This window comes from Lutjanus erythropterus, chromosome 22, assembly GCF_056507025.1.
Source record: "Lutjanus erythropterus isolate fLutEry1 chromosome 22, fLutEry1.hap2, whole genome shotgun sequence".
Lineage (NCBI taxonomy): Eukaryota > Metazoa > Chordata > Actinopteri > Lutjaniformes > Lutjanidae > Lutjanus > Lutjanus erythropterus.
In genome coordinates, this window is record NC_139338.1 from 7,564,612 (window position 1) to 7,577,248 (window position 12,637).

Here is a 12,637-nt window from a genome sequence, read left to right on the forward strand (position 1 = left end):
TTGACAATAAGTGGGTCTCTGAGCAATTCCCATAACAGACATCACCAAGAAATGCAATTCTAATCTGCAAAACTTTTTCATACCAATCACTGAATGATTTTTGTATGGTGTTCATCAAGGTCTTGGTGTCATAAAATGGTATTTTAGAGGGATTTTTGACTATTTTTTATCAAGTCTTGAGTGGTCAAAAATGGTTCAATGTTGCACCAAATCTGTCTAATAAATGGCAACCCAAAATTTGCTGCATCAAGCTGTGAGACACATTAGAGCATGGGAAAGGCCATCATTTAGCCTACTTCCATCATAATGTTCTAGGCCCTAATACACTCTAAACATTTAAGATTTGGAATAGGTGTTCAAAGAATGTTTATTGCAGATTTATGACTAGAAAAACTTGACGCCCATTGAGCTGCGTCTCAAATTTATCTTCGGGTTCCCAGCTTTCAGATGATGTGTACCACTTCTAGGTGGCATATATACCTGCTATCTCCCCCTACAAATGACAAAAATGGGTCTATTGTAGGAAGAGGGGAGTGGAAGAGCTTAACTTCAAATGACAGCCGATGTGGATTAGCATTAATTTTTAAACATTGAATTGTATTAGAAAAAGAGCTTAAAACATTTCAGTGCTTCATCATTTCACTGCATTGTTTGACAGCAAATAAATAAACGTGACTCTGCAGCAGCTTTCACCAATTTCAGTGAAAACTCTTCCCCCCGTGGCTGTTTTGAACCGACTGCAGTGGCTGCAGTCCAGCTCGGGTTGTGCCCGATACCTCAGCCTGTCTTCATAACCGCTGCGTGTTATTTGTTCTTTGTGCCTCCAGGACATTCTCAGAAAATGACTGCACCATGGTGGCCCCAGCCGACCCCTGCCTCAGCCCCACCAAGGGAGAGCTGGTCTACAGCAAGACAGCCAAACAGTGCCTGGAGGAGATATCAGGTACAGCGGGTCAACACGTGTGCTGCGGGCTCTGCATATGTGATATATCTCTGTGTGGGTGTGAGAATGCGCACATGCCTCTGTGCTTTAACATTTGTCTCTTATAATATTTGTCATATTGGAATTTAACCCTAATCGGCTGCATAGCATCTATATTTATAAATGTGAAAGGGCTTGTTCAGACATTTACCCTCTTTAGAAATAGAAGAATTGGTTTGACTTACATTAAGACTGCTGTGTTACATTATAGATAAGCTAACACTAGAGAAAGAGCAGGCTGCAGGCTCTGTTGAAGTTCTAATGGAGGAAAGTCAAAGGGTAGCTGCAGGACGGGAGAGTTTTTGAAGGCTACTGCTGTGGATAGCACAATGCACTGGTTTCATGCAGGCGCTGTGTTTTTTCAGGAGTGTGTGTGTGTGTGTGTGTGGCAACATGTGTGTTTTTGTGTTTACTGGGGGGATCCCTGTCCAGCGCTGGTTTCATGTAGCGAAGGGAAAAGGTCAGCGCCGGCAGCTGGACACGGGGAGCATCTGCGGCTCCTTGTTTACATCCCTGCAGGCTGACATCATCTTTCACCATCCCAGAGCTGCTTCATGACCAGTCACATGACGCGTCATCATCAGTACATGCACTTGCACTTGTTTATTGTTTCGAGCCTCAGCAGACGGGTGGCTTTTGCAAAGTGTTAGTTGGCATTTGCTGGATATTTTTATCCAAAGCTCCTACAGCGACATTAGTCCAGATATTTGAGCCATATCCAGATGGAGGACTGGATTGAATCTGCACAGACATGAACATAACACATGAAAAGTGGGTAAAAAGAGGAGTTTCAAGCTCTAAGGGAGTCTTTCCCAAACTTAGGTTCAGGACCCAAAAAAGGGTCACCAAATAAGTATGTGTACCAACTTTAACTACCATTTTGCAAACAGGAAATGGTGTAAACATGAACAAAAAGTAACATTTGCACTTTGAAATATAAAACAGCAAACAACTCCAGTCTAGGCATGATGGGAAATGTGGGCCGTCCATTTCATCCACTTCCGTTTGCACTGTTAATGTTTCTGCATGATGCTGTTAATACAAACTCAGCACTTCCTGTATCCATTTCAAATTAAAAGCATTTCAGTAGACTCACCAGAGGTGGATGCTGGTGGTTGCTACAGGGAACAACAATAACCTCCAAGCTAGCAGTCTGCACACCGAAAATGGCAAGTTAGCTCCTGGTCGCTAACAGAATGAACATAAAAGAAGCTTTTACCTTTTTGTTTGCAGTGACTTAGACATTTTAACAAACAAGATCGAGAACAAGATCCCCCAACACTATTTTTGTAGTGGCACCATCGCTGTAACCTGGACTTAACGCTGCCCAAGATGATTTTGACTGGTTTACAGAAATACAAACAAGCCAGAGGGTTTTTTTTTCTCTAGCACAAGAGCGCTGTGGATTTAGGTCTGGCTATGCGATACTAGCATTTCAGAGAACAGTGCAAGTTCGCTATAAGGAGGTGAGAAACTTAACAATACACTCAGCAAATGTAAATTCATGTAAATGTAAATTCAAATTTTAATTCTTAGTAAATTCTAGATGTCATGGCAGTTCTTGATCTATTTATGTAAGTTTGCATCCCAGGGTTATTTATGTAACCAAGAAATGGATTTAGTAAAAGTAGGAGTGATGAGTATAGAAAGAGGCACTCCTGTATTTTGTACATTCTGTATGTTTGAGGTCATGATCCTCTTCAACTATGATTGCTATAACACCTATATAACCAAGAACTGCTGGTTAAAATTAAATCATATTGTTTGTTTGCAAAGAGGGACGACTGCAAACGTCTTTATTGTCCTTTAATTACAGTCAGCGGACATCTGTGTGATTGAGCTCCTGCAGCTGAGAGGTCAGGATCGAGGGACATTTGACCAGTTTGAAGGAGTCTCTGACCACAAAGTGAAATTCCTGACAAGAAGCAGAATGAGAGGTTAAACCGGGCAACACACCATCAAAACACAGACTGCTGGCACTGAGAAATTCTTTTGTTTCAATTGGATAGTGCCGGCAGCAAATGAAGACCTCAGTGTCACAATCCCATTCTATATTGAAGATCTATATTGTGTTGTTGGTTTTAAGCACATTTATTTTGTCAGTGATTCAAGTTACTGAGAATCCTTCCAAAATCTCAGTAAGTGAATTGGATTTTCTATTTTAGAAGAAAATACCAACTAATTGAAATGGATGGTACTGAAATCACAACCCTTACTTGTATGATAAATCAAACAAACATCTAACTCAATGAAAACTAAGATGTCAAGTTCAAAGCGCCTACAAAGCGCAGCGTGCACAAACAGCAGCATGTGATTACAGGTTTGGTTTGTCAGGTCGGCAGTGACATTCCAGACATTTTGCTCTGGTCTGGGTTTTCCCCAAGCCCGTCATTTCGAGGATAAAATTAGACTACTGCGCTGACCGTTCCCTTTGTTTGGGGTCCATTTCAAACACTTGCTTTTTGTTGTCACACGTTTCATGGTGGTTTTACATCCTTCCTTTTTTTTCCCCGACTCTTTCTCCATAGAGGGGCAGAAATCAGTCTAAGAGAGGGAAATTCAAGTGTGTGCGCACTGCAAATACCACATGACAAGGCTGATCATGTTACATACACTGGCTGAACCAATGTCAATAGTGACAATATCCAAACATCAAAGCAGCACAGTATGAAATTCATATTCACATGCTGATTTAAACGGACAGTCCAGCCCAACATCAAAAATCCACAATTTTCACTAGTAGTGCTATTTATCCATCTAGATAGTTTTGGTGTGAGCTGCCAAGTTTTGGAGATATTGGCACTGCTTATGGTGCTACTGAATTACACCCACAATCCATATTACCAGTGATAGAAGCAGATGGATGCGTGCATCTACTCGTGGACCAGAGATTAGAGCTCAACCCATAGAGAAACAAACATAGATGTCAGATTTGAATTGTACATTGACATCACTGCTACATTGGACTGGTCAAGACCTGTAAATGCATGCAAGTAAACAGGGGAGCTGTTTTTGTTTTTTGTTGTTTTACAATACATTGCTCAACCAATTTCCATTAGTCATTTTTTTCTATTTAAGGGTTTCTGATTCATTAGGACTAAGTTAGAAACTCTTGAATGTTCAAATATCAGCAGAGGAATGTAAACATCTAAAAACAGCAGCTCTCCTGTTTACATGTTTTTCTTACATTTGTTCTCAGGCCAGTCTTCACCGCACCAACATAGTGACAACATTGAAATATTGCAGCAAAGATCCAAAGCGGTCAACACTCTGTCTACATATACAGCTGAAGAGGCTGACATCACCCCCCCCCCATTGTCACGACCATGAGCCTCTCCTCCATGAGTAGATGCACACTTCCTTCAGCACACTGATACTGTGGCCAGTAGAAAGTAAATAGTTCCTACATACAAACTGCACACAACAATGTCTGTGAATCATCTTGAGTAGTTGGGTCATGATTTCTGGAAACAATCATTGCTGTTTTTCAAATGTATTTTGCTTGTCACTTTGAGCACCACAACCCCAGTGCTATCTAGTTCCATTGTATTTGAGAGAAGACAGACATCTCTGTGTCCGATATCTCCAAAACTATCCCTTTAAGCTTACATTATTTGTAGCCACAGAAAGTAAAAACAGCTGAGGGTAAGCTCTGAAGTGATTTCATTGATTTGTATATGTTAATTTTCGATTAATAATCACACAAAAATGTATGATGAACTGGATATCTGCAGATTAATATGCAGATGAGTGTAAACACATGATTAGGATCACCTTGATTATATGCTCAGAGGCAACTGCTCTTCCAGTCCCTTCTAGCTACTGGTAACTAGGGTTTAAAAAATGTGTGCAAGACAGCTGCTGTGAATAATAGCAACAAGGCTAATAATGCTTGCACTGATTGATGGGGATATGTTGGTTCTGTGGTCTCATTGTTGATCCATGATAAGCTGCAGGCTCGCGATTTTAGCTCCTCAAGACAGCGTTTAATTAAGTCGGGCGGCCAGCGTGGTGCAGCAGGGGCTGCAAGCTTACAGGTGCACTGTCCAAACAACTCACTGTCACACTGTGACAGGGTGAAGGATAGTGTGAGAGGGAAAAGATAAGGGCGAGGAAGAGGAGGGAAGTGAACAGAAAGTGAGAGAATGAGAGGGATTAAGAGGAGGAGAGAGTGATAAACACGGAGAAGGAGGGCTGACAGAGAGAAGGAGAGGGAGAGAGTGCTGCAGGCTGCATGCTGGAATGAACAAGCAGACCGAGAGCGACGTGAGTCTGTTCGCCGGCTTCACCAGCCGCTCATTCTCCGCTGCGAGGAGAGAGGGACGGTTAGAGAGTCCGAGGGGAGGCAGGAAGAGTGTGGCAGTGAGGTGGTAATTAAAGGAGAGACAGAAGGTGGAGGGAGAGAGATAAGAGTGGATGAAAAGGGACTGTCATTTAATAGGGGGAGAGATAAAGGGAGTGTGAGCGCAGGAGGCAGAGAGAACGTGTTGGTGGAGGGAAGGGAGATGTAGCGGCTCGTTCATCCACGCCCCTCACTGTGGTGGTGGAGGAAGAGAGAGGAGCCAAGAAGGCAGAGAGGACAGAAGAAGGAGGAGTGGAAAATGAGTGTTTGTGTCTCACTCAGCGTCTGACCATGAGTATGGGCTGGCTCGAGGATGGATCTGGACTCTACCTACATGCCTGAGAGGGAGGTTTTCTCTCCGCTCTTCGCCCTGCGCTTGCTTTCCCTCCAGCCCTCTGAAACCTGGACCTCAGTCGGGAGGCGTGGGACGTGGGGACACATCTCTCTGCCTCCTCCGTTCTCCGGTTCCTCCTTCCTTCCATCTGCTCCCTCATTGACAGTGCAGCCAAGATGTGAGGCAGAGACAGGTGGGTCCACTTGCACGCATAGTTTCACTCGCTGAGCCACAGGAGGCGAAAAGGTAAGCTGAGTAAAGGGAGGGGAGCGGTGAGAAGACATGAAGAGAGGAGCAGAGTTCTCGGTGTACCAGGGGGGCAGCCCGGCTCGGCGGCCTCCCCAGCCTCTCCCGGACAACCTCAACCTGCGGATCAAGCAGCGCTCGCTCACGAACCTGACCCTGCTCAGCGACGGCGAGCAGCGGGTTTACTCCTTTGAGCTCGACGAGCCACCGCCTCGCCTTTCGCACCCTCAGAACTCTTCAGTGTACTCGCCCTCCACACAGCGGGCGGGTGGCAGCCTGCAGGGGAGCCCCAGGAAGGAGGCAGCCACGAGGGGCGGAGGCGTGCGGGGCACCAGAGCTCGATCCCTGTCGCTCTCCCTCACCAAGGTGCTTTCCCAGTCAGAACACTCCCTCATCCCGGTGCCTTGGCGACGCACAGGCGAAGGCGGGCGGCCACAGAGGGCATCATACAGCGGTCACCCACGAGCCGAGCCGGCCCGGAAGTCCAGGGTGGAAGATGAGGAGGGCAGCAGCGGGCGCTCAGATGAGGATACAGCAGCAGGCAGGGGCGGTGGGAAGCACGTGACAAATGAGAAGGACGGAGGGTACTGGGCAGAGGAGGAGGTCTCAGGCGGAGGTCCTCGAGAGGGAACGGCTCAGCTGGATAAGGAGGTGATCCTCACCATGCTGGGCGACCTGGAGCAGGTGCTGCACACGCCTCGCCCACGTAAGTCAAGGAAATGAGCATGAATGTGGAAGGCGTTACCTACCATAGACACAAGGGATTACTTTCCTTCAACGTGAAGGGATTACTGTGTCAACACCACAAATTGGAAACTTTGTACAGGAACTAAAAGAACTCATGTTACCGTGAAGTTTTGGTTAAGTTTTAAAAAAAAAAGCAAACTTGAGCAGAACATGAGAGTGTCAGAGCAGAAAAAAGGCTTCAATAAGCTGGTTATTTTCTTAATCCTTACAATGGGGAAACCTATTTCTCAGCCTGGCACGGGGCACTGTATTAGTTATGTTTAAAAGCAATTTGCAAGACAAGGCTGCAAAAGCACACACACACACACACACACACACACACACACACACACACACACACACACACACACACACTCCCTTGTGCTTGATGTTAATGCATCCTCGCCCACAAGATTTACACAAGCAGCATTAGTTTGAATTGGTGGACACAGGCAGATGACAAGATCTTTTTTTATACGCACGCATCCTTTTTGTCACTCTGCTGTGTAGGTGCAGCATTGTTAAGTGTTGTACTGTGAATTTAGCAGCTAGAGTCTAACCTATAGCTTGCCATGACAGTATGCTTTGTACATTTGGAATGAGCTCCCATGCACATATCTTGTGTGTGTGTGTGTGTGTGTGTGTGTGTGTGTGTGTGTGTGTGTGTGTGTGTGTGTGTGTGTGTGTGTGTGTGTGTGTGTGTGTTGGGGGGGTTTCAGCTGATAAGACGGACCATTTTTGGTGACAGCAGAGACGATTATTGTGACTCTGCAGATAAAGCCAAGTCAGATGCACAGCACAGCAAGGGAAAGCTTTAGCAACGAGCAGATTGTTACTGATTTCCTTTAAGCAGGTTGAGGCATGATGCAGCATAAAGAGGAATTACCTTGAGATATAAATGATGGAAAACCAACACCTCACCCACTGAAAAATCACCTCCTTCTCTGCCTGTGAATCACACCAGCCAACGTGATCAATACCTTATTATTACACTTCTAATTGCGAGTGTGTGTCTGAATGCTTATCTACCATCTGTTTGTGCATACAGGTGCTTTTCTATATGTGTGGTTGAGATCTGTGCAGATAGTTTGCTGGGACATTTGCATTTTTAAGGAACTCTTTGACCCCATCAGAGTTGGCTTTCAAAGTATCCAGCTGCCGCGGTGGCAGTTTGCGTGTTTCGCCTCGGGGAGCAGTTGTCGTTGATACATATTAACAAGCTCTCAATGTGCTGCAACGCCTGTTAGGCTACACATTCAGCAACAGGGCCGTAACATCGCGCGTGAATACATCTATCTGTGTGTGTGTGTGTGTGTGTGTGTGTGTGTGTGTGTGTGTGTGTGTGTGTGTGTGAGAGAGAGAGAGAGAGAGAGAGAGAGAGAGAGAGAGAGAGTAGCCGTAGCGACACACCAATGACTGACAGCCAAAGCTTCATTTGTGACAAAATGCTGCAACAAGGGTAGAGTTAGCTTAGAGTAATGTGTAGTTGTGTGTCTGTGTGTGCGTATGTGTGTGTGTTGGCATACATGCATGTGTGTGTATTATAATTAGATGACTGGGATGGTTCTCTAATAGTATTCAGCTGGAGCGAGTGGCATCAGTACCAGCTAGCATGCATTATTGAAAGAGAGGGGGAGTGAGAGTGAACTGGTACTAGAGCACCCACTGGCACAATGTGTGTGTGTGTGTGCTGCAGTGTGTGTATAAACGTGCCAGTCCCAAATGGCAGTTATTTGCATTATGTTGTGTCAACCCTATCTTGAGCAGCATTTGTTCTACATCACCACCATGACACACACACTACACTAAGTGTGTGAGAGTGTGTGTGTACCTTCCCTCAAAAGCCTGACCGATATTGGAATTTTGGGGCCAATGCTGATACTGATATTATGGAGTAAAAAAATTCTGATAACAATATATTGAGTCATATGTTTTATATGTACAGTATGTGTACAGTATTTAGATAATAGGGATGACCAGATCAGTATTGGCTGATATTCAGTTAAAATAAGTGATCAGTAGATCAGGATTAATGCTTTTTAGGTGCTCATCATGAAAACAGACCATGACCCAAAAAACTTGAGCCAATTCTCAGCTGAGTTGTTGCATGCAAATTTCACCCCCAACATTATTTGTATATCAGTAATCCAAAACTCGCTAACCAGACTTGTTGGAGTTGATGGGGATGCTGTTTTATCAGAAAATCCATTTTAAAACACAAGTTGTGCAACATAATCCAAGTCTTGTTTATCTAGTCGTATACTCAATACTTCCAAAAAACCATGGCTAATAAAAATTGTTTCTGGCAGAAAGCTCTGAGAGCAAACTAGCACTGCTTCTGTACACTGTACAGTCTCACCCATGCTGCAAAGTTAATAAATAATCAGCCCTTCATTTTTGCAGTTTGAATATAACTCTAATATAACCCTGTCCCTGATAAATGTCATGTCACTCACTGTTTGCTATGTTAGCGAGGTAGCTAGCCAGCTATAGTTTGTCAGCGGTAGCAGAAGTACTAAGCCTTGTTTTGATTCGCTCCTTGTTAGTTATGACATTACACTGTAATACACTTACTTTATCCATTTCAAATTAAAAGCCCTCAAGCGTTTCAGTGGTCAAAACCCAATAATTTCTTAGAGAGGCTTTTAATGTGAAATATTTGTTTGAAAACTCCCTGACTCCTGTTCCTCTCACAAGAGGCTGAGTCACACCTAGTGACACCTAGTGGTAAAATTCAGTATTACCGGTCCAGTTTGGCTTAACCTCAAACTGATCACAAATACTGCTTTATCAGCTGCGTATAACAAACGAGAAAAATAAATAAATAAATAAACAAACAATCTGTACCGGCCAGTGCGCAATATAGCTTGTAGATGATAGGTAACTGGTTTTTGTTTTTTATTCTTCAATTACTGTAGTAAAATAGATTTTTACAGGTAAAACTCTTGGCTATTAAACCTTGCACCAGTCTCCTGGTGATTTATTTTTTCCAACTCTATCAGAGACACAAAACTTCAAAGTATATATGTTTATATATATATGTAAATATATATATCTATATATGTAAATATTTATAATATAAAACATGTGGGAAATGTTTAATGGTTTTTCTTGCATTAAATACAAGATTATTTAATTAGCTGTATAATCAAAAAGTTTTTCTAATTCAAGAAATAAATACCATTAACATGTTGCTCACTTACATTTGCTGTTGATAATGTAATTTGTCTTCATGATTAACAACATACATTATTTACAAAATAAAGAACATACATTAGGTGTACTATGATTTTTTTTTTTTTTTTGGATGTGAATTCATTTTATGAATCTTTATGAACTTATATTTCATGAATATAACAGGAAAAAAATCTTCTCTATGGTAGAGCTGACAGCCAACTGACAGAGCTGACGCAACACACAGGGGCGTGTCCAGACTTTTTTGGCTGGGTAGCCCAAGTAGGACAATGACCAAATGTTACATCTTTTCATTTCACAACATAGTCGAAGTCAGTAGCAATTTTATTTTTTAAAGTGTCTCAGAGTTCTGTTAATGTCAATCAAAATACATATTTTTAAACCAATATTCTTACTTTGTTTTCATTTAGACAGGATGATACTGTTGGCTCTACTTCCCTCCTTTCGTGCCCTTTTCCACTCCTGCCTCCTGGCCTCACTGACCTGGTCTCAGATTGGCTGCTTCACAGCCTCACCGGGCCGAGAGCTGGACAGCAGCATGAATCCAAATGAATGCTTTGTGGCTGCTCACCTCTCTGTAGTGTTGGCTACTGAAGGGGAACCACCGGCTATACATAATAATCAGCAGCTACATAAGGATATTAGGTATTAGGGATTAAGCTTGCACACATGTCTGCTGCACTATTTGAGCTGCAAAATGGTGCTGAGCTGGTAAATTGCTAATAGGTATTGTGTTTTGGAATGAATATTCATTTTCTAAATTCCGATGAGTGTGTGTGCGCGTGCATGTGTGTGTTAAGTGGTTTTTGCCGGTGGGGTGCTGTTCTGTTGCTGAAAATTCCACTCTCCTCGACTCCGCCGTGCAGGTGAGACCTCTGCTCCTGCTCCTGTACCGCAGTGAATCGCTCACACGCTCTCAACCACACAAACAAAAAAATCCTAAATGCACACACACGCTCTGGGCTGCTTCTCAATGTTGCATGAAGTGTCCGATCGCGATGGAGACACCAGGGCCAGATCTCCTCATGTCGCTTTATAATGGGGCTGTAATTGGATCTTTCTCGAAGGGGCCCTGGTGAGAGGAGGAGAGGAGCAGGGAAGACATGAGGAATTACACAGGAAGAAAAACTCGGATAACTGTGATGCTTTAAGTTTGTGGTAGCAGAGATACATCTCCTATTAAATGCTGGACTGGATGTCCTTTCCTTAAGGAGCTGGAGCCTACTGAAGAACGAATACGGCGTACTATTCTGTGCTTCAAAGGAGAGTTTTAGTCTCTCGTGATTGTCTCAGTGCTGTTCAGATGTGTTCCATCCTGACAGCGATGAATTCAGGGCATGGAAGCTTCTGTTCATCGGCCGTGAACACAGTTTTGTCACAGAGACTCTGTGTGTATTTCTAGTAAGTTTCAGAACAGGATCATATGTATGTCATATGTATTGATTTCTAATTACTGGCCGTGGAGCGGATATCTGATGTGTGGTCAGAGGTTAAGAACACGTGGTATCACCTCGACCTCACACAACCTGCAATCTGTTTGCTCTGCAACGACTAAACATGACCTCAATTATACCCGACTGCTCTTTACCCTTTGAGGTCAGTACGCAGCACGGTGAAGTGTAATTGAGGTCGAGTGTTGATTTAATTTTTTAGAAGATTTTTTGAATGTGGACATTGTAGCGCTTGGATTTTTCCAGAGTTGTGCAGCCTTTAAACAGTGTAACTTAGACTGTGAGTGCATTTACATGCACAAAATATTCTAGGGTTTTTAATGAAAAAAAGAAAAGAAAAATGCAGGTTAGAGGGCTAATTAAAATGAGTATACCATTCATATCCCTGTTAACATTTAGCCATGCATACTGCGCCATCTCACTTCTTGCAAAAAAGAGTCTCCCTCGAATTTGCAATATGCAAATGGAATATGCAGTTTACACTAAACATACCTAATCTGGAATATTATCATATTTGGAATATAATAGTGGAAAATTAGTGTGTTTAAATGTAGTCAGTGTTAAAGCCAGTACAAGGAACTTTTTTTATTTATTTTTTATTTAGGAGGCCTGTGTAGACAAAAACAGTTGTGTTTCTACTGCAACATCATCTGCATTTTTGTAGCCAATAAGGCTATCCAATCATAAACAGGCCGGAGCAGGAGTTGGGTGTAATTTAGACTGAAGATTTTTTAAAGTAGAACCCCCTAAATTCCTGCTCGTGCTTTAAACTTACATTGTTTAAAAGTAAATAATTCTCTGAGTAGTTTTAGAGAAGACTACTTCGTACTTCTACTTGAATGTTTTTTAACACCACCTGTTTTAGTTGAGTAATATTTCACACAGTAATGTAACAGTAGTTCTCAACACTGGTGAAAACCTATGAATCTCATCCTTTCTGCTACTGTTTCTAGCTTGATGCCTCTACATTTAGCTCATTCACTGGAGTTTTGAAGCATTTAAAAAGAACAGTAGTTGTAAGTGAAACCAAGGATCAGTCGACCCTGTGCGTTTGTGATTCATTGATTTAATTTTCACTGAAAAGGGTTTTTCTACAGCACAGACGCACAACTGCAGCATGTAAAAGAGGTGATTCCCTTGAATCAGCGTCACCAAGGCAATTTTCTGCACATTCATTGTACCTGTTGAGCAAAGTGACACTAACAACGTGCGCTGTCGCACAGCATAGAGAAAAACAGGAAGATTGGTGTCAGTGTGCAAGATGAGCTACATACTGGCAGTGTCGTGTTAGTCTGTTCAAATCAAGTCATTTTTTCAGTCTGGAGAAAAAGACAGGAATTGTAGAAATGCCAAAGAGCACT

The 12,637-nt window shown here is 42.9% G+C and overlaps 1 protein-coding gene across 2 annotated transcripts in view; it reads left to right on the forward strand.

Annotated features, from left to right (window-relative positions):
• The window catches only part of nav3 (neuron navigator 3), a 277,797-nt gene that overhangs the window by 160,810 nt on the left and 104,350 nt on the right, over nt 1–12,637 (forward strand). For both annotated transcript variants that reach the window (XM_084711111.1, XM_084711112.1), the window contains exon 9: nt 828–943. In XM_084711111.1, the coding sequence (XP_084567237.1) occupies nt 828–943 (116 nt within the window). The remainder of the gene's footprint in view (nt 1–827; nt 944–12,637) is intronic.